General features: G+C 38.9%; 1 protein-coding gene across 2 annotated transcripts in view; it reads right to left on the reverse strand.

Moving 5' to 3' along the window:
- The window catches only part of BABAM2 (BRISC and BRCA1 A complex member 2), a 172515-nt gene that overhangs the window by 65433 nt on the left and 83223 nt on the right, over window positions 1-23859 (reverse strand). For both annotated transcript variants that reach the window (XM_082048307.1, XM_082048308.1), the window contains exon 7: window positions 15570-15679. In XM_082048307.1, the coding sequence (XP_081904433.1) occupies window positions 15570-15679 (110 nt within the window). The remainder of the gene's footprint in view (window positions 1-15569; window positions 15680-23859) is intronic.

Raw genomic sequence — 23859 nt, forward strand, 5'->3', positions numbered from 1 at the left:
GGCCGTGACACCTCCCTGGGGAGCCTGTTCCAGTGTCCACCACCCTCTGGGGGAAGAGCCTTTTCCTAATGTCCAACCTAAACCTCCCCTGGCACATCTTCCTGCCATTCCCTCGGGTTCTGTCATTGGTCACTAAAGAGAAGAGTTTGGTACCTGTTCCTCCTCCTCCCCTTGTGAGGAAGATGTAGCTGCCATGAGGTCTCCCCTCAGTCTCCTCTTCTCCAGGCTGAACAAACCCAGTGACTTCAGCCGCTCCTCATAGGGCTTCTCCTCCAAACCCTTCACCAACTTCACAGCCCTCTTCTGGACACTCTCCAGTAGCTTTCTATCCTTTTTATCCTGTGTTGCCCAGAACTGCACACAGTGCTCCAGGTGAGGCCACCCCAGTGCAGAGCAGAGCGGGACAATCACCTCCCTCGCCCGGCTGGCAATGCTGTGCTGGATGCACCCAGGACACAGGTGTCCCTCTTGGCTGCCAGGGCACACATTTCCAAAAGATGTTTGTCTTTGTCCTCCTTAAGGAGTTAGGTTTCATATCGCATGTACCAAATCATAAACTGAGCTTATAAAGGCCTACTGCAGCATTCTGAAGAGAAATGAAGTTGAATTTGTGCCAAGTTGTAGGTATAAGGAATGATAATAAGTCCCTGAACATCATCATCATAATTTCAGAATTGCTTTCCCAAAAGCTCCCTATGCGTTCCTGTAACACAACTTCACCCTCCCAAGTGCTAGCTATTGTCATTCCAACACAACTACAAAGGCACAGAAAAGTAAATTTATGTTCACAGAATCACAGAATGTTAGGGATTGTACTGATAGATTTTTTTTCCTGCATGTCCAATTTAATGTTGCAACTCAAAATATAGATCCTACTACCCAAAATACGCTACTTGAGCTTTTTTGCAAGGTTATGATAGAGGGATAATTTGAGGTCATTTCCCCTAGCAACACATAACAACAAACATGACTTTCCCTGCACAGCACCAATTTAATTATTAAATACATTTATCAAAATATGTTTATTACAATATCCAACTGATAAGCCAACTGATTCTGCTTCACAGCTCCCTTCCAGGTGTGAAAGAATGCACTGACTGGAAAACTTACGCTTCCTCAAACTAATTACTTCTTATTTCCAAGAAAAGGCAGTTTGGGAGACTGAAAAATACCACATAAGCAAAAATTATAAAGCATTTAAAAAGAAATCCTCCCCAGTCAATATACTGGAAGCCATCTCTGAATCATCGTTACCCATCAGGTTTTCCAGGTACCCTTTCCAACCTCCTTTAGCAGAATTCCTATCTGCCAAGCCTGAAAACAGAAAACAGATTCTCCTTTTGTCCTTTAGAATTGAAGAATTATTCAGCTATCTATTTGCTGGTATAATAAAATTTAAATCTGGGTCGAGAAACTTACCACAAGACCAACTTTAAAATATTACTACGGAGGCTAGCAACAGTTTCTATGTTATTAACCCAACCAGACAGGTTTATGCGTGTCATCTTTGCCCAGATTTGAACTCCTGTTGCCCAAGAGAATAGAAATTGGTGATGCAGGAAGGAATGCTTAACTGTACAGTATTATTTGCTTGTGGCTCAGCAAGCAGTTAACCACATATGTGAAGCTCTGCCAGGATGTCCTCCTACAACAAAGGAACTCAAGAGAACACAAACACAATCAGTAATTGGCAGATTTTGGATGGAACACTATTTACCTACTATTTGTTCTTAAAATAGAATCCAGTATTTTTACAGGTTTTTAGGACTGAATTAAATGAAAAGACCTTTTCTGCTTGCCTTAACGAACAATTACAATCAGCTTGCCAATTGCAATATCTGTTTACCTCTGTGTTACTGAGATATTCTGGCAGGGGTCAAGGCTCAAAAATATACTGAAGTATTAAAAATATCTTTTTCGTGGTGGAAAGAAATGTACCTCTGCATGTACTGATGTTTTTATTTCATGTTCTTTAGAGGACACTGTGCAAACGACAACAGTGGAGATGTTAGAGGAACCTGTATCCTATGTCATTGCACCTAAATGAGTACTGCCTCAAGACAGCCTATATAGCTAAGGCAGGGCGGTGATTAATAGGATCACTAAGCAGAAGGACATTTTAGGTACAAAATTTGACTACAAAAGAAAGAGACCACATTTCTAAGCCTAGCAATACTTATCTGGTAGAGACCAAGACTATCAAGGGGGGGGTCTCTGGTTCTAGTTTCCTAATCATGAAATATTTCTGACACACATGGATACAATCACGCATCCTAACAAGATTTGGTACCAATTTATCCTATAAGGGTACCACAAAGATAAACACATTAAAGTTTGTGAAAAAATTATGGATATTCAGATTAAAAGAGAGTAAACATTTTATCAGTGGAACAGCACTAAGAAAATTGCATATACTGTCTTCCTGGCATCATTCAAAATGAAGCCTGGACAAAATGCATAAAGATCTAACAAAAAAAAAAATCCCTACAGATACTTTTGGACTTGACACATCTGAGGGATGTCCTGTTGTCAAAAATAAGAAAAATAAAATGTCTGTATTTCAAATGCAAGCCACAGTTGCCAATTTGACCATCTCAGAAAACTAAGTTCTCCTTTAGTCCTTGAAAGAACAGTAAGAGGCTACTGCCACGGAAGACTTTCACACAAATCTTCTTGGTTTTGTCCTCTTGCTCAAAAAAATAACTTCATGGCACCAGGTATCAAAGGACTGTGCACGTGCAGTACAAACATAACCTGTGCAAGATAAATGAGGGAAAAATAAAAGATAATATATACATGTAAATATGAAAAAACCCACTCCAAACCATCCCTTTCAGAGGCCAGTTGCACAAAACACACTGCTCTTACAAGGCTTCAGCACAGCATGTCTATAAAACCTGAACCCCTCCACATTCTTGACTTTAAAGGGAGTCAGCTGTAGGACCTTATTAGATGTTAATTAACAAAAAACAGGGAGTTGCCTTGGTGAAAAGTAAACAACATTCCAGTTGCACAGAGTCTGATGTAACATGGGTGGTTGCATATAGACTACCATTAAACTATTAAACAAAATATGCTGAACAGATTGGTAGATGAACAAAAATAGAATGCTAGACTTACATAGCATTAGTATAACAAACAAACTCAGGGTACATCTATCCTTTTTCCTAGCATTTTAAGTGTCCTCAGTTGTACACAGAAAGTACTCAGCAATGCCAGTTCCACCGGCAAGATCATTCACTGCTAGTGAATAGTGGCTCTATTTCAGGGTATTTTATTAAAATTTATTATAGTATATGAAATTTAAGAAAGGAAAATACAAATTAGCATTTCCGTATTGAAAAGATACTAGAGGCTTTCACTATACAGAGTTAAAAAGATAAACTAAAAGAGATCTCCCCATATTATGTGCCTTGATGCTGTAAGGCATAACACCACCCGTAACATTAACCCCAATTCTCTGAGTTTTGGCCCTGTACTGCGCTACACCGCTCTAAGTTATGTCAAGTAGCAGCTAGTCCCAAAGGACTGCACACTGGTGACACTTGTCAGAATGCAGGAAACTCATACCCTCGCTCCCCATGCCATTCCTCTATCATGTCAGCAGCAAGGTGGGAACTTTATACCAGCTCATCAGGAGCTCCAGCCAGATCAAACCCTAGCTAGCAATATATCCTTGAGACCTCACCCTTCCATGCTGGAGAAGCACAATGAGACTAACTAAAAAAAGGCTAATGTATGGGGGAAGTGGTGTTAACATAGCTTCTGTTATTGATTCAGAGTTGAAACAGAAGAATGGTAGCACAAAGGTAAAAAGCACCTTTATGGTTTCCACACCACCATGATAATTGGCATAATGTTACTGACACTGAATAGTACTGCTACAACACACTGCACAGCTTCTATCCAGAGGGACCTTTGTGATCCCAAGGACTGCACCAATGGAGGCCTTAGGATGCTCAGACAGGACTTTTGAAGGAACCCCAAGAAGACAGTAGAGCAGGGGACCGATTCCCCAGGGAGGCTGTAGGATCTCCACAGTGGGAAGTGTCCAAGACATGGCCAGACAAAGGCCTCGCTGCACAAAACCTGAGCGAGGGCTGGTGGCAGCCCCGTGCCAAGCAGGAAGCTGGGCTGGATGATTCAGTTCCTTTCCAACAAAGAGCTCTACGGCTCCAATGTGAAATCTGCCACTTATTTGCTGCAAGTGAGATTTTACAAAACCACTATAGCTGTCACAGGTTAAGGAACTCGATATATTTTATAAATTGAAGCAGCTTCCAAAATGCTAACGTAATATTAGAGAAACAAACTCAGCAAATAAATTCATAGTACTGAGAAATACGATTCCTGTTACTGCTGAGACACATACTCGAAATGGAATACTGTCACAGAGGTGAAAAAAGGTTGTTCAACAATAGATAATCCAGGTTTTGACAAATACAACAAAATGGAATTTTCTTGCTTTCGCTGTTTCACTGCTGCATAACAATCCTGAAGTTTCTCTCATTTTATAAATGGAAGCAATTCTTTTTAAAGAGAAATAACATTGAAAAGAAATGTTAGAAAAAAATTTAAGTCTTACAAAAGCATGTTAACGTGTTTTAAAATAGATAAGACAACAAAGGCACTGAAATTGGAGACAACGCTAAATGACTGTTGTGGATGTGAACTCAATCCATGTATGGGACTATTAAAAGGGTCACTAGATTTTCATTGATCAAACAGCGCCTAAACTTTCAATAAGACTTCCCTTGTCATGACGTACATTCATCATTCAACTCTCCTCGCAGTTTCTATGTCAACTGCAAGAAAAAGTGCTACTTGACATGCAAAAATACAGAGTTATGTAGAGCTAAAAACAAAACCCAGAAAAGAGAAGGAAAGGAAAGGATAAGGATAAGGAAAAAATAAAAAAAGAAGGTAGTAAGAGAAACAAGTGGTAGGTAAGTGAACAAAAACAAGAGTACCAACTAAAACCAACAGGATTTGAGGTGGTAGGAAGTGAGTTACGTAGTCCTCATTACAGCTACAAAAGAAACTCAGACAATCTTTGAGCAGTGGAACAAATTAGGAGAATCACTATGTAATTACACATACACAGCATCTAACCACCTTACCATTCAGAGTAAAGGGGAAAAAAACCCTAAAAAGTATCAGGGAAGCCAATTGAAAACCTGGCCTGAAGGGATCACCTCCACTAAACATCCCCTGAAGTCCAACTTGCTCCAGAGAGGAGGGTGAAGGCAGAGCAGCAGCCTCCCAGGACAGGCAGAGGTTGCACAGATGTTTGGGTTACTATCAAAGGCAACCGCAAAGAAAGGAAAAGGAAAGGAAAGCAAGCAGTGGCCACGCTGAAGAGCAGAACTGCTTTGCACGCAGTACTTAACATATGGAATAAACAGTACTGAGGCAACACAAGGGAACAATTAGTCTGAACGGTTTTGTAAGTATCTTGGACAAATACCAGAAGAGAAGAATACCGAGGAAGACACTAATTCAGGGAAAGGGCCTAGATGGCTTTTCTGGCCTCCTTCTGTCCTTACGTGCCCTGGATTTATATTTGAACGCTTGCATTACCCAGCATATAGGCTATTTAAGGTCAGGAAAGCATTGCAGAAGCACAGCTGCCTCCAGCAAGTAGTGCTTGACATCACTAAACCACACAGAAGAGCACAGCCCTTTTATTGGCTTCAACAGCAAATATCTGCAAGCAGAATTGTTTCGCTCTATTTGTACAGGTTTTTCCACTGCACTATGGTGTCTGCAACTTCAGTACTAACAGAGTTTTGTCCACTGAAATTGTTAAATAGCTTTAGTTTCCTGCTCATGGATATTCAGTGGCCCCTTACTAGAACTAGCTCAAATAATTTAGTTTTAAAATCCAACTAAAAAAGAATCTACATTTTCGTATTCTAAAGTTTCAGTTGCTGCCAAATGTAATTTGTCTTTCTCCATGGGATGTTTGACACATACCACAGGCATATATTAAATATCATATGTGAGATCTGTGACTTAAATTCTGTAATATTCTCTGTTAACACACATACATGTTTCCAAGCTATACACAAAAAAAGTCCAGATTTTTTGCCTTTAACACATTGGCTACACAATTTGTAGAAAGCAAGAGAGACACAAATGGGTTATAAACCCACTGAAACAGAAGTATTTCAAAACACTGCTACCCCATGTCATGTTTGATAAATGTCTTATATAAGCATTTCCAAATTTGCTTAGCTAGATATATCAATGACTGCACCAAAAAAAGTGCCCCAACCCCCCCAAAATGAGTGTGTGCCTCGTAGTGTACACCAGAGTTTTGGCTCTTAATCATTCAGACTAAAGACCTGTTGGAGCACAGGAGTTTCTCCCTATCCAAGTGCTCAGAGTCTCCTCCAATGAAAATCAGGGTGGAAAGTGAACATCCAGGTCTTCTCCAGACACTAGTTTTGAATTTGACCCAGGTGCAAACCTCAGAGGTGGGTCCCACAGTTTAGCTGTGTACAGCCTGTGACAACTCAAAGACAAACCCAGAAAATAGAGCAACTCCATTATGTTTAATGAATGACTTTTCTAAGCTGCCTACAATCTGCACTCTCATTTACAGAAAGCTGACGTTTAGTATAGTTATAGGATGCCTGTGTTGGGTTTACAATTCAAGAAATCTTTGTGATTTGATAAGAGGATTCCTCAGAGAAAAACTCCTAAAAAATAAGCTCTCAATATTTTTGAAGGGCCATCTGTTATCTAGGAAAATATTATCCAACCGAAAGTCTTGAAGAAACTTGGTTTCAGCTAACATTCACATGAGCTGAGGAGCTTGTGTAGTTAAGCAGTGGGACAGACTGTGACTGCCTCATATACCTTAAATGAAATCAGCAATATAATGAATCACATTCTTGACAATAATTAGGGAAAAGGAAACCCCCAGAAACCCCACAGTCACATTGCAAAAATCAGCCATGATTTATTGTGGGGGGAAATGGCATCTTCCTACAATGGATAACTAAGGAGGTACTAAAGCTCCTTTCGAGAAGTCATTAAGTTTAAAACATCACTGATTATTGGCAGGAAGGAGGGAGGCAGAAAGCAAAGAGAACAGAGAAGTGGTACCTAGTACTACTGTAGGGTCAGGAAGCTTATGGATAAAAGGCAGGTTGGGAGGGGAATGAGTATGCACTTCAATGTTTTCTTCTGATCACAGAGACAACGGGGCCAAGATCCCTCACCTTACAGTCCCCCTCCTACCCATGGGATTCCCTGCAGGGCAGTTTTGCTGCCATCCTCCTGAACCCGCACTCCTTGAGGCACCGCGTCGCCTGCCCAAACACCAGCAACAGGAATGAGATTTGTACCTATTGAATGTGACCATCTGGAAGCAAGCATTAAAAAGTAGCTGGCTTTTTGTTAACTGTTTTAAATAATAAAATAGGAAAAGTCTGAAGACGGAACGCTATAATGTGCAGATCACAATTAGAGGGAAGTTCTCTGAAAACAAGTAACTTAGGCACCATATTCAAAAAGCAAGCCACATGTCCTACATACACAAAAATCAGCTTCCATAAAGTGTATTCTGCTAAAAGATGGTATCGTGTTCTGTAGCAGTGGGTTTGGATTTACACCAAGAACTAGGAAAAATACCCACGCGGCAGCAAAAGCGGGTTCAAAGCGTACTCTAGGAAATTTGAGTTTTTGTAACTGTTGAGTAAATGTGCCTTTCTATAGTCACTGCATTTGCTGCCAAGACAAATTCTAATTAGCTCATTGTAACTACTGTTTGTCAGTTTTGGTAATTAATAACCAGTTAGAATGGATCCAGTTAAACAGCTAAAGCTCAACTGGAGTATTAAGAAAAATCCTCCATGACCTGCTCATGTGATTACATTTAAGGATAAACTGGCAGAAGTTTCAAACTTGTCAGATAATTTTAAGATCTGATGCAGTCAGTTTGAAGCACTTTCTTCTGTAAGAGCTATTTCATTCCAAAGAGACGGTCTGTGGAATTAACTGTGTTTAACAACAGAGAAACTACTGCTTCAATTGTGATTTCCTAGCAACTCTTTATTTCATTGCTGTTGTTTTTTAAAGTAGTATTTAACAACAGCACATTATCCATCAAATTACAATTAACTTAGCCCTAGAAAAACTCCAAGTTAAACTTCCCTACATGTACATTTTATTATTCAGGTAGGACCTTACTTTTTCATTGCATTGTCAAGAAACACCTAGTTAGGAATTTTTTTTGGTTAACATTTAACCCCAGTTACCAGACCGTCCTGCTTGCTCTATTACTGCCATATCACAAGCTATGGGATAAGAAAAGAAGGCACTTGTTTCAAATTTCTCTCATCAGCCTGACTAATTTTGTGGACAACGTTTCAAGGAGTTCAAGCTGGCCCTACAATTGGTCAACACAGTTGAGAACAAAAGGTTCTACATAAAGCCCCAGAAGATTCCTATTAATTTTTATCTATGAAAATAATCCCACTACCTGTGGCAGACACAGCTCTGTACTAAGGTGGATTGATTTTGTTCAGCAGGCTCCATTTCTCCTACAAAAAACATTTCAGAAAAGGAAAATTAAATCTGCTGTGTGCGCTCTAATGTCTTGGGGAAATACCTGAGAAAGTAACTTCGCTACTACACCAGCGATGTCAGAATGGCAATAAAAATCTCCTCCAAGCCCCTAAACCTTGAGGACAACACAGGCAACAGAAAAGTCAAAAACTTTTGATGTATCAAAAGAAAAGCAAGAGTTTTTGTAAAACTAAAATGAATTTAAGTAGTAAGGTATACACAATCTAAGAAAATTATAATAAAAACCCCTATTGCAAATACAGGGGAAGATTTCAAAAGTATGCCAGCAATTGAGATGACAGTAATATTCAATGTCATTGCCAGAATTAGTTTTGATTAATGGAAAGTGCTTCTGACAACCTCACTGTACAAAGATACAAGTCTAAACATATGGGCAACAGTACAGAACAACTTTATGAATAATACTGTCTGACGTTCTGAAGAAAAATTACTTTGTTCCCTTTTTCCTTCATTATCACTATTTGTAGGAGGGTAAACACACACAGAAGCAGTGATATCACACTAAAAATGCTGAGGATGATATTTCAGAAGAGTACAGCTTTACAGGTACAGCGGTACCTAGAAATGCCTGTGTTGAAACAGGGATTATTGCAATGAAACACATTATACTCATAGCATATGACAACACAACATGAAACAGAATTGCATGTTTAATTAGGGTAGCCTGAAATAACCTATATGCACACAAGTGAAAAAATGCAACCCCTTAATGGAAAGATTTGTATCTAGAGGAAATAAGTGTGTTTAAAACTACTGAAACTTCTGTAGACCAATCCACTCTAGTCAGAAGTATGTAGAAGGAGTTGGAGAGGGCTGTCTTGAATCTCGTTTCCCTTTTCTTTTGTAATTTTTTCTGAATTTAATTTTCTATATGTATTTTTCTACTATAGAAGAAAATCCTTTAAGGGATAAAGTACTTGATAGATCATGTAAAAATACTGTCTCCACCATCAGGTTACAGGACCTAATGCATATAGGCTGGCACTCAGAGAAACTTGACAAAACCTCCAGGAACACGCAAACCCTTCCCAGTTTTCAAGTCTAAGTTTTGTTCTGAGACCAGAGGCAATGCTGAGCTCTGGATTGCCAGAGAGTGCACATCACACCAACAGCTGCCTCTTGTCTCTATACAGAGAAACTGGTACCGCACTACCTAGCGGTACCTATACTATCAGTCCCACCAAACTGCTTCAAGTATTTCATACCTCAATTATTAGGTCTAATTACTGAGCCTCTTAACTGAGAGAAAAGAACTTTAAAAAATCTCACTAACTGAACCATTTAAGAACAGTATTAACATATCCAGCACCATTTAGATGATGGACACATAAATCTTAGTTCTTCTACAACTATTTTCACTAATTGTTCTCTGTGTGGTTTTCACACACACACACAAAAGGAACAGCCGGTACAGCTGAGCACCTGGGACAGAAGTACAAGTCAATCTGTTTTGACCGTCAATTCCAGTCTACTTTGATCTCTTCTGAAGCTGCCAACAGGCCATCATAAGGTGGCTGTGGCCAAACAGATGATTTTTAGGACACAGGAAGGGTTGCAAAGCAGAGCTAGACTGGAAATCAGGTTATGATACTGGCTACACTTGCAGAAGATCTGGGTGATGGAGACATGGCACACAGAGCAGGCAGGAGAGATCCCTGACTCACTGGCCAGGGGTTGTGTACAGGCATGACAAAACTAGGCCTAATGGAAGAGCAAGCCCTGCAAAACAACAGTCATTCCTGCTTCCCACGTCTGCAAAGATGCTCTGGGATTTGAAGAAGTCATGGACTGTCTCAGCTGTCTACAAACAATTCTACTGAAATCATCAACTCAAATGAATAAGCACATTTTAATTTGCCAAAGAGAAGACCTTCTCACTTCTGTCTTCTCCAAAGACAGATAAAAACGGTTAAACATGACCAATCATGTAGAGACAGGCTTCAAACAGTGATGTGCACTCAGTAGTATGGCACGCCACTGTTAAAGGTGAAGCCCTTCGCAGCACCCCTGCATCGCAAACATAGTGAGAGGCAGCACCTGGCAGTAAACGGATAATATTCTATGACTTTCCTCCTCCAACTCCCAGCAGAAAGGACAGCTAAAAAACAGAAAACACCTTAAAGCAAATAAAAGTGTTTTTCTCCCATCAGCAAAAAACGTAAAGAAACCTTGAAAGTCTGAGAGTTCAGACCAGGTCCTCATTATTCCCCCCCCGCCCATAGGGGAACGTTAAACCCAGTCACGGAACTCTGCATACCACCCTCAGTCACGAAGAACCGTCTGGCACAGATCCCAGACCAGTAAAAAATGACCATGTCAGTCCCCAAAGCATGGAGCCTGATCCATTTAAGCAAAACAAGTTCTACTAACAGCTGGTTTTCTCAGCATATTCACGTCCACGTATTTATCAGAGAAAAGCCCTCCAGGACAACAGTGTTTATTGCAGGATTATTTCTGTGAATCCAAGGAACACAGTATTCACTGAGCAACAGTGTTTCTACCATTAGCTTTTTTTCTTAAAATGTTAACCAAGATGAACCCATTTTTGTTTGGTTGTTTTTTTTTTCCACATGGACAACTCATGAAGATTACATAGATTACATTTTTCTCTCCCCCCCTTTTTTTTTAAAATAGACTTCCAGTTCACATTCATGTGTAGCACGCTGACACACGTTTCACACATTAATATACCAACTAGCTGTTCAATCTCACATTGATTCCCTGGATTTAGAGTCTAGTGACTTTGAATAAATGGAAACCAAAGATAAGATGAATATTCTTTCCACACAAATATCTAGGATACTTTCACTAGAAAGATAATTTTGACCAAGCAAGATCCAGCACAGAGCCACAAAGATGAGGAAGGGAGTGGAGCATCTCCCTTATGAGGAAAGGCTGAGGGAGCTGGGGCTCTTTAGCTTGGAGAAGAGGAGACTGAGGGGTGACCTCATTAATGTTTATAAATATGTAAAGGGTGAGTGTCAGGAGGATGGACACAAGAGGTTCCATTTAAATTTGAGAAGAAACTTCTCAGTGAGGGTGACAAAACACTGGAACAGGCTGCCCAGGGAGTTGTGGAGTCTCCTACTCTGGAGACATTCAAAACCCGCCTGGACACATTCCTGTGTAACCTCATCTGGATGTTCCTGCTCTGGCAGGGGGATTGGACTAGATGATCTTTTGAGGTCCTTTCCAATCCCTAACATTCTGTGATTCTGTGATTCTCTCAACAGGTTTAGATGCATTATGAAGGATGCACAGAAGGGTGACAGAGACATGAAGAGTAAATATCCCAGCAGCTCCTCATTGTGCAGAAGCAGCCTCAGAACACGTCTGTGCCTCCCTCGCAGCAGTAGCAGGTCAGGTGGATGAGCGAGAGAGGGCCCATGGATACCCACACCACTCCCCAAAGCAGAGCGGCCCTCGTGGGGAATGACAAGCACCCTGCGGCCAGTGCCACAGCCTGAGGCAGGAGAAGGAGCAGGATGAGCTGGGGACGCACTCTCACGGATGCTGACAAGCATCGTCCTCTCCAGTTGGGTGGTCAGGCTGTGGGGTTTCTCAGCCTACCACTTCCTCCAGAAATGCGCAGAAACTTGTTTTTATGATACTAATTATGATGGCAGTTTTTAAACAAAACACATATTGTAAATACCACACGTTTCGGTTTAACCTAATCTAATTTTTAAAAAACATTAAAAGCAACTCTTATGGCACTGTATCTTAGCTATTGATACAGAATAAAAACTCTTAAAATTATAAAATGAAAGCTGCTTTAAGTGATTGATTTCAAATTAACTAGAAATTGCTGTTAGTGTGTATTGACCAACTAGTATTGGCTAGGTAACATTTTTAAATTAACAAGTTTTAATAAAAGAATAAATGGGGTATAACTATGAATAATTATTGGTCAGATTTTTATGAATTAACACAAATCCTTCCCATCTATAAGTGTGGGGTAATTTTTTACTGTAAGAACTGGACTTGACACTCTTGTAGCCACACACCACACAAGTCAATGGAACGCCAATATTGACTTGAACGAGCCACAATTCTTTTTACCTCATGCTTTAATATGTGAAGTTTTTCAAGCCAGACGACCTACTAACATGTTAGCCCCAACTCAAATCTCTTCAAGAGTCTATGACAAAGAAGAGCCAAAGTCTTACTAGTATTTTGTTTACCACAAACCTAAAAATAGAGCAAATGTGCTTTACAATAAATCTTCAAAGCAAAAGCACTATATCCATATTGCTAGGGCTCAAATTCACTGACAAGATCTGCGGGTATGCATCATTTTTAGAAAATGAAATGTGGGAATGGATGTTTATATGGTAGAGCACAAAAGCAATGAAACCTCTTGGGAAAACAGGAGATAACTCCCATTACACAAACAGGCCCTTTGCTCTTATTTCTCTACAAAGCTGAAACATTTCTATCTGAAAAATGTTTTTTCACAAATCAGGAAAACGCTATTCCTGTTTGCTCGTTCTTCCTAAGGTGAACAAAGTTTAGTATTAGCAAAATAATTGTTGGAATTTGGTATTTTTCCTGTTTTGTCAAGTACTTGGGAATGTTATGTTGGGAACTGTCAACTCTACTCACTCCACCTCAAAATCTGCTGCATTAAAAAAAATACACTGGTAATTTGCTTACACGGCTTTTGTAGATGCAATTACTGTTAGCAGCAGGGAAGAACTTTTATAAGCAGAACACAATTCAAATGTAACATGCCACGGCCTCAAGTCATTAAAGTAATCCTCAGGGCTTCTTGAGGCTTTTTGTACTTCTGGCAAGAAGTATAAAGAAGTACGCATTGTTGCTTCAGTTCCCAAACACGGCAAAGTTAAATATCTAGACTATCAGATAAATAGAATAGAGATTGGTTTTGGGGAAGAACAAGAGACAACTATATCTTTGTTACTAAAGCGCAATCGAATAAATATTGAAAACATACCCATACGTTTCTTCATGGCACAGAAAAAGTAGCCAGGAGAATAACGGAAGTTACAACAGCTCACAAGCAACTCTGGTATTATAGGTTACCAGTATCTAGATGCTGTGATGAATACCTTACTCATCTGAGTGAAGTATCTCGAGACTGATAAACAGATAATGTGACAAGGTGTGGCATGGAACTGCAGGGTTTACTGGCATGATTTTAACATGACTACATAAGCTATAAATGACCAAGTCATAAATATGTCAGACACATCAGATTTGTACTAACATCACCCAAATATCTTTCTGCTATATTGCTCTACATCACACATCTAAAATCAGATATTCTTTAGGACGCTTACAGAAAATGTGATACTTATAGGAAGACAAAGTGTTCTTTTGTATTGTTATTTCGCTTGGTATCAAGAGGTTAATGTCTTTCTAAAGATACTGTTGAAAAGGAAAAAATAAGCAATGTATTAATTAGCACATGGGTCATCTAGACAGACATACCTGGCTGGCCTGAAATACACTTAAGAATCAACATGTGACTAGAGCTGAAAATACAATAGAAAACAGTAACAGCTCATTTGCTTTTAATGGTTGCTGAGCAGAAAAATCCTCTTGAACATGGAAGGATAATTGCATGTTTGACTACAATTATCCCCTCAACTAACGCTGACAAAAAGTAGTGAACTGATAAAAAAATATGAAAACATAAAAGCTGTTAAATATATTATTTGTGTCTGCATGTGTTTGCACATGCATGCGTAACCTATGTTTCCTTAAATAAAATATCTGCGAAGTCTTATGCCTTCATCTAAATCAAATCTTGGGTTTTGTTAAAATTGCATCCACCAGTTTATCCAGACCAATGTCCCCTTGAGCAAAATGTCAAGATACCATGTTCCTTCACTCACACAAAATTTATCACAGAGTTATTCTAAAATCGTGGTACTGAATATTTCCCATCGTTACTCATCTATCCAGAAGTGTTACCACCTGCTCAAAGCAAAGTCATTGCAGTATTAACCAGAAAAACAAAGCACCACTGAAACAATGTTAGATCTGCTTGACTGTTGTATACCTGAAAAGTCTCATGTAGTTATTTTTTGAGGCAGGTGTTACAAGACTGAGATACAGAAGGGAAGGAGGAACATTAGGATGTTCCTAATTCTAGAAATGGAAGAAGAGAAATTTAATGAAAGCAGACTGATTTCTAATCCTCACCGTTCCATTTGAGGAGTAAACACTAGTTTCTCAGCAAATCTGTTCGTCAATTGGTAAACAGAACAGTAAGGTTCAACAGTCTTAAAATGAAACATTTGGATGCTCTCCTGAAAACACTGAGGGTGACAGAGCACTGGAACAGGCTGCCCAGGGTGGTTGTGGAGTCTCCTTCTCTGGAGACATTCAAACCCTCCTGGACACATTCCTGTGTAACCTCATCTGGGTGTTCCTGCTCTGGCAGGGGGATTGGACTAGATGATCTTTTGAGGTCCCTTCCAATCACAGCATGTCAGGGAAAATAGTAACTTACAGAAGCTGCACATTTCTAAAACGTGTTTAATAAACACTTCAGCTTCTACAACAATGCTTTATTCAAATGTATTATTGATTTGTTTATACAGAGAACTTACCTTCCCAAAAGAAAAAAAAAAAATAAAGATTGCCCCGCACAAAAGTTATCAGCACACTTCACTGTAGAAGGCACTCAAAATATACTGCTACAGCAAAACACAGCATAGTTTTCATCAATTAATACACTATAAGAATATCACATGTGGCTAGTGATGACTCTTCTTCACCCATATGTGATCCAGCCACAGATAGAGGACTAACCAAAAGAAGATCTATCATTCTTCACCACACACACACTTGGCAGTAATCATTATGACTTTAAGCAATTTAAAGCAATAGGATGTTACCACCTAGCCTACATTTCTCAAATCTATCAGGAAAAAATTAAAAATTTCAGAGATTAAATAGAAAGAATGCTCCAGAAAACAAAAACAAAACATCTCACTCACTGTTCAATACGTGGGGAGAGATACAGCTTGGGAAAAACCTGAGTAGCTTCTGCATCCTCAAAACTAACGGAGAGAAGTGCGACATCTTCTCCAGGATCTTCATTCACATCCTGTACACAAAAAATAACAAATATAAAAGGGCAAATAACAAACTGAGTACTTACAAGCTTACAGGTAACAGCTAATAAGTCAAATGCCAATTTATTTAGGAGTGCTTAAGTGAGGAATCTGAAGTGTAATGACTGAAAAACAGGTTGCAAATTTATCCTTTCTTACTCTATTAGTACTTGAAAGATTTTCTGCCTTGCTTAGTTTCCTTTAAAGTATCAAAATAAAATGACTGTGTTAGCAAGTGTACAGTAGTGTAGCTTTTCAAATAGCTGAACTACATATTGCAGTACAGATGCAGATTTCATTTTTAAGGATTCTTGGTTTAACACTAACATCAGATGCAAATGCCAAAGAATTTTTTTAAATGTTAAAACATCACTGAGTTATGACCACAAATTTTATGTTATTTTTCAAAGTAGTTTAGGGTCCAAAATTTCTGTTGCACTCAACTCCTACTTCTCTTGTGGATGAAAAGTGTTTTTGTGATCAGAAATTTGTATCTAGAAGTCATTATCGCCAAGTTTTCTGCAAATTAAACCCATGCATTACTTTCAGCAAAGACTGCATACTCCATAAAAACTCCCCTAAGACCAAAAAAATTCACGCTAAATACTATGACAGTCAATGCATTCACAGCTGAGGCTTCCTTTGTATCAGAACAATCAGCTACAGTTTTGGGATCAGGTAGAATAAATTGTTCCTGGTTAGGACCTGACACCTCTCCAATTCACAAATCATATACAGTACGAACCACTGTACTTCTGATCCATACAACTTCATTAAGCTCTTCACCTCTAGATGGAAAGTAACGAGTTAGCGGCCCAGTCACCTTCATTGAGAGCAAGTAACGCGGTGCCACTTGCTGCTCATAAATGAAAGTCCTTTAATGTGTTTGTGCATATGTACATAGCAACTTGCCAAGATGCATTTGTTTTTATCCGTTTTGGAAAAACATGAGAGGAAACAGATAACCCAGCAGATACGTGCTCAAAGCAGGATCAACATGGTGCAGTGTGCCCTGGTCTGCTCTGTCCCACAAGCAGCTGTGAGGAAGGAACATGCAGACCACTTAAACATTGTTAGGAGATCCTGCCCTACTTGGGGAGAAAAAAAAAAGTGTCTGCTGAGTGGTTTCAGGAAGACAATCTTGTGCCATTTAAATCTTTGGCAGGACTGAAACTGTTCATGTCCACAGAGACTTGCTGCATACCAGCTATTACGTGCAGAACACAACATGCCAAGGAACTTGGTGATAAGCTGCAGGGAAGAATGGGTCTTTAAAAAGCCTAATTGTCTTAGATGAAAAATAAAACAGAGCTGATAGTGTTTTCTAAAGTTCTGCCTTGGTGTGCAGCTGACTTCTGACAGCTGAAAGAAAGCGTACTCTTAGAAATGCCTATAAAACAGTCACGAGCAAGGTATGCCTGGAAATCAGAACACGGTTTTAACTTGAAGTTTCAGGACAAAATCTAGCTGCTGTCCTGTTGTGGTGTGACCAGTTTGTGGATGGGATTGTATGACGTGGTTCCCTGTACCAGTAACAGACAAGATCTCGTGCCCCATCACGTTCCCTTCAGTGTTACATCTCCAAGTGGTACTGTCATCTACGGCAGAAGAACCTTTTTTCAACAAAACAACAATAAAAAAATACCCAAGAGTACAATCCCGTCCCCAACCTCTTCCCCAGTATTTCGCATATTTCCACCATGACTGAAAAAAATTAAATAAGGAACAGCTTTCACTCCTGAAGTTGATTATGGCATTACCTGGCTTTTTCCCATTTGCTAATTATCAAGCAAACGAAAAGAACTATTAAGACATATTAAGCATTTATACTAATGATTAAAAAGATTTTATTTCAATAGCTGACAAGTACATTTACTTTTGGATGCATACAGTTCTTCCAAGACCATATTCTTTTGTTTGTAATTATTTTCAAATAATTATGGTGGGTTTTTTTACAGATTAGAACCTATATGCATTTTACAAGCTACATGGACAAAACCAAATGTATTTAACCTTACATTTAATATTAGTGCTTAAGTTGATGCGCACACACAGATCGACACCTTGTATAGTACCAGTTTCTAGAATACCATCAGAGTGCTTACTGATCAAAGAAAAACAAAACAAGGCAAATAAGCAAAACAAAAAAACGAATAAACGTACAACAGGTGAGGTGAACACCACTACGAGATCTATTAACCCATATTACGTAATAGTACATTATATTTTCTACACATACTAGTGGCTTCTTTAATATGAAGAGACATGCCAAGGGAAAAAAACCCACACAGCAGCATAAATCATAATTTTGTCTTTGCATGTTAAGATGCAATAAGCTGATGTGTGCAGCCAGAGCAACAAACTGAGTGATATGATATTTTTCATTTACAAAAATAACACCCACCCAACACTTTTGCAACTACTGTTGTCCGCACAGCACTGCATTGCATTCATACAGCTACCCTCCAATCCAAGTTTGAGTACAGAAACCGTACAGTCTTCTCTAACTACCCTTTTGAAATGGATGCATATTTTTGGCCCATGTACCTGAGAAATGAAAATCTGAACTTAAAGAAAATGCAAGATATCAGCATTCCTGTAGGTTTTTAAAGGATGTAATGCAGTAACACCATAAAGTTTCTCAACCTTCTTGCTCAGGTGGCCACAGGTTTCCAATGAAGTCCCTTTGTATCCCACACCATACTATTTATTCCTTTCAGACTTCATTACATTTATTCATGCAAGAACGTGCTTGGTGGAACTGCATTCAATCCTAGTATACCAGTTACAACTGCTATTCATAAAACTAAACCAAACCCACATGTCTTGCAGATAAACTGTGGAAAGTTTTTCAACTAATAGATCTTTCTGAAGTTGTCTGTGCCAGTCACAACTTAACTCCTCCAGTGATGCCTCTCCTGCTCATCCCTCCAAACCTGTCAGGGACCAGGAGAGATGACAGACCCTTATATCACCAGGCAATGATACTTCCCCAGAACAGAGGCATTACACCATTACACCATTACACCAAAGCGTCCTAAGGCAAAGGTTGTTTTCATGCTTCTCAGCAAACTCTGCCCAGGCAGTGTCCTTCCCTTCCCCACTTCTGCATGCATATTCCTCTCAAAAACCAGGCCAGATTTAAACAGAGCAGCAAAGCAAAAATCACCTCTATTTTTATTTTTCAGCTGGCTTCAAAAGAGAGAGCAACGTCCAATTTCTTTGGCAATATTATTCCCTTTCAGGAAAAAAAGAGGCTGCTGAACTGAAGTCACAACACATTTTTACATATAAGTAGCCATGTTCCTTCTCAAAATTTGTATTTCACTCACAACACTTAATGTAAGAGGACTGTAAAAAATTATATTTAAGAAAAACTTATTTTGTAAAAAGTAAGAATGGCAATTTTCTATAAAAGTTAGCATCCAAGGTTAGAACTGCCACATTAAACTATCATTTTATACTCACTGAGCTTTTTCCACACAAGACACTATAGAAGGTATTATTAAAAAGAACTTCCACTGAACAGAGAGCACACCCTGGGCCACAGGAATTTAGAGGTTTAAAAACAGAATGTAAAAATGTTTGAAATCATTAGTCAAGCATGTGATAATGCACACCGATTAGTTTTTCCACAACAGTCTCATGTTTGGTAGTAAAAAAAAGCCCTCTAGTGCACTACAATGTGAAAGATCCAACACAGATTTTCATAGTGTCTTTCTGCCATCTCATGTATTTATTTTTAAAAAACAATCTTTTCCTCATTTCAGAAAATGTCCATTCAAATCAAACAGGAAAAAAAAATTGATACACCATTTAACACTGAAAATAAATAGTTTTCTTTCTCAAGAACTGCAAGGGGCTTCCTATGTTTACAGGATACTTTGTACAGTGTGGACTGATCCTTGACTAAACCTCCAAAGTGCTGTGGAAACGCAAAATATAGATAGTATATATATGTGGTAAGAAAGGAACAAAAAGCCCACCAAAAAAAACCCCACAAAAAAACCAAAAAAACAACCGTAAAGATTTTCAACCCATAGGCTTTTATCTATTGCAAAGACCTTTGAGCAACAACGTACACGAATAAATAAAACTTTTAACACAGAAAAGCATAAAGAGAACACTCATGGTATTTTATTCTAATTTACCCTTTGCCTGCTCAGCCAGTGCAGATGAAAGGTTATGTGTTTTTGAAACTCAAGAACAAGAGGCCATGCAAAAATAGAAATGAAACACAGAATAGATGAAAATTGAAGTTCGAAGTAATTTAGAAATCTGTTTTCCCAAAATAAGTCAGAAAAATACTTCAGGTATCACAAAACTCCAAAGGAAAACTTAAAATCCTATTTCTAATTTTATCAGCACTGTCTAAACAACTATGTTAGTTTTCATTCATTTCAGTCTAAATTTACACTGAAATGCATGCTTCAATGTTTACAGCTGCTCCCTTAGCAAAATGCTTAATCTTTTTACAAAGTTAGTATGAGTTGTTTATAAAAATTATCATCAAAACCACTTTAAATACACCATCCAAACAGCATTGTTTTCTTGTATCCTACCTACTGTAATTGAAAACTGGGAATTTACTGGAACTGACAATTTATTATGAGTCAGATGGTTGATAGCCAGTCCAACCAAAACATCTGCTCCACACAGTCACAACTGCTATAACCCATTTCCTCTTGTGCCTGGAGTCCAACCAAGTTGTACATTAGAGCTCCTTTTCCTTAAAGATGCAGACTCTGGAAAATCAGTTATTACTTTTTCTTAGTTATCAACAAAGAATTGCCCTGCAATCCCTGATTAGAGCACTCTATCACGAGGAGGTATTTCTGTATTTGGTGTGCAAGTGCAATTCCCTGCACCAAACAGCAAGGCATAAAGTGGTAAGCAACTGCAGGCTTATCCCAGGCTGTGGCAGGACCTGCCTTTCCATAGAAGACTTAAGAGGTAGGGGGGTATGAGACTGGGGGAAAAGACCCTGCAATGGGTCAATGTATACGTTGAGGACCTGGGATTAGGAATCCAGTTTAGTGGCATCAACTGTAAACCAAGAACGAGAGGAAAAGAAACTTAGAATTTGGTAGAAAGGATGGGAAAGGTTGTGCAGGAAGAGTATTGGCGTGTTTCGGGGAGGACAAGTGGTTTCTGGTCTGGGGGATGGTAGGAAATGTGAGAAGGGAGCGGGGTTTCTGGTGGGGCTCTTACCCTAAGTACAAACTGCAATTGATTTGGGGATAAAAGTGAGGTAAGGAAAAGCACACAAACTGTTCAACCTACTGGACGGTCTTTTGGGTAAGGAGATGCCACGCAGACAACTGCAGATGCCTCCTGACTGTCATGACAAATCTCCTTCAGGAGGGTCCCAGCCCCAGCTGATCATTCCTGTCTCTTCCTGGAGGTTTCTGACTTCTTGTCTCTCGCAACTGCTCAATAATTGTCTCTGTGGTATGACTCTAACTGAAGGGATGGAAAGTGTCAGCAAATGGGGAGGGGAAGGGATCACTTAAAATAATATAAGTGCAGGATAAATTCAATTTACAACTTGTGTCATGTGATGGAGGTCAGAGGAAGATGAAACAGAAAGAATATGGATGAGAACATGGAGGACTGAGGCAGCACTGACTTTAGCATCTGCGACCAGCTTATGACAAGTGGAAGTCTTTTAACACTTACTTGACTGTGATATCTCTCAACCCTACCAAGTCAGTCAGCTACACTCAAGGTGGGTGTGAAATTTATATTTAAGGATCCTTTCTGGAAAAAAAAAAGCTTTCTAGTGGAGAAGTGCATGAGAATAACATATATTCAGAAAGGTAATTTATCTTAGCGGTCAAACTTATCCCATGTTATTTTGCATGGTACATATCTGTAATGGAACCATACTTATTAACAACTGGTCAGAGAAGTGAACAACAGGCATTGTTTTTGAAGTTGAAATGGGAATTGCACCACAGAAGAATACGCAACACTATTAACTTCAATTCGTAATACTGGGCAACTTGCATCACAACGGTTAGCAAAGTTTGGCCTTTTCCCTCCAAATGTCAGCATGCAATAATGTGAAAAACAACTGTCCAACAAAGCACAAGCAACTCCTACCCTCCCTGCATAGCAGTTCCACTGGCCAGCTTTCATACAAGCAGTTACATGTTCTCACAACGTCTTTCTGCATCTAACGATTTAAAATAACAAAACACACCAAGGGAAACCAGGCAAAGGAATGCGAAGTGGCAAATGAGACTGAGAGATCTGCTTCACTCTAGGGAGAATATGTAATTATTCCAGGAAACTCTTTCTTCTGTCTTCCAGGAAACCCACCAGGTCTGACCAAGGAGTGCTGATTCTTTAAATAGGATCTTTCATGAAAACAAAGGCAGTTACCTTGTGTGCACTGCCCGCAGCATCGCAGCGTTCCAACCCGGCCCCTCTCCCAAGGTAATGCAGCAAAACACTTGCATGACTCGGTCCGGGAAAAGAGCGCATTTGAGACCAGCTAATTCCTGTCTTAAAAGTTATGTGAAAACCCTACTCTGGGAATGACTTTCCAAGCCTGAAGAGCTTACTTCATAGGACAAGATACCAAGTTTTCTTCATTACAACAAATTTAAATAAATAAGTATCTACTAAACATTTTAAAAGTATCAGCAAGACCTCCTCCTGGGCATCAATAATTGAACATGAAAACAATCAGCATTTTCTTTAACTGTGGGTAACATTCCAGGGTTTTGTTTGTTTTCAGACTTTCGCAGACAAACATATTGTACTTCTCTAAGACAAAAACCTGAGATGTGCTTTGCCTATACCGTTTTCTTTTATTATAGTCACAATCGTCTACCACTACTTTCACAATGTGAGTGACCATCAGAGTTCAGTAAAGAATACTGTTAGGAAAAGGATACGAGAAAACCTGAACAGTTAAACAGAAAGAATAACAGCCTTGTTCATGAAAATACATGATAGAGTTCACAACTGGACTTTGCATATTAGTGACAGACATGCTGATTTCAGGCAAACACTACGTATTTACATTTGTGTGTCTCCGGTGCATGGAAGACTCATTTTCACCAGTGTTTTACATGTTCTCTATTTAAAATTTTCATTTGAAATTATCAGTAATGGAGATTCAAGATTTATGTAGTAAAACAATTAATTCTAGGACTGTCAGGGTTCAGGCACTCTCTGTGCTGCCTTGCCATGTACCAAGATATTTCCTTGCTAGCAACAGCCACTAAAAGACATTTCTTTCGCATTTGCCTCTGCATTGCTATCTGCTTTTTACACTTTGAACACTGAGAAGAACTGCATTAATAACTAAAAATGTAGATCAATACCTACCTTTAAAAATGCGTCAGTTTCAAAGACTATGAGAGAACTTTTTCTTTATATATGTAGTCTGAATTACTTGAAACAACATAAAGTGCATTTACATATTTCTAAACACAAAAATATACTTTCAACACTCTCAGAACCAAGCAAACAAATAAAAACACAAACCACTATCCATTTAGATGCTTTATGACAGGTCACCTCTACAGAGTTTCTTTCTCTATAAATTCCCCGAAGCTATCAAGCTGCATCCTGAACATGTAGTTACGAGCCTTTTTTTTTTTTTTTAAGCTAAGCCCTATGTTTTTAAGCTTGCTTTCCCAGGTAAAGACTTGGAGACAACTCTCCAGCCACCTCTTCAGATGACTGGACTATAACTTACTCAGAAAGCAGTATTTGCTTTCTTCTCTCCCATTTTACTGATTTCTCGCCTCTTTAAAAATCGTAATGTTATTGCAGAAGCCAAAGAGCAGTCACCTCACGTCCACTGGAAAACAAGATCTGCTAATAAATGTTGAGCAGTTATCTAGAGTACAAACAGATCATTAATATAGTTTGAAATAAAACTATTTTCCTGCCAAGACAACTTTCTAATCTCCAAATACAGCTTTTCTGTACATGGATATTTATATTTTATATATGTAAATTGACAAAACAAAAGAATGGATTAGTATCGAGGGCACATGATTGAAAGAAGATTCAGAGGAACAATTATTTTTGGGAAGACTGTAAGAAATATATACAGAGCTACGTCAAGCTAAGACAGTTTTACACCAGTGAGAAGTTGGGGTTTATTTAAAGATCATAAAATGGCTCATTGATACAATTAGTAAATCTCACA

This window comes from Streptopelia decaocto, assembly GCF_964273445.1.
Source record: "Streptopelia decaocto genome assembly, chromosome: 3".
In the NCBI taxonomy this organism is placed as follows: Eukaryota; Metazoa; Chordata; class Aves; order Columbiformes; family Columbidae; genus Streptopelia; species Streptopelia decaocto.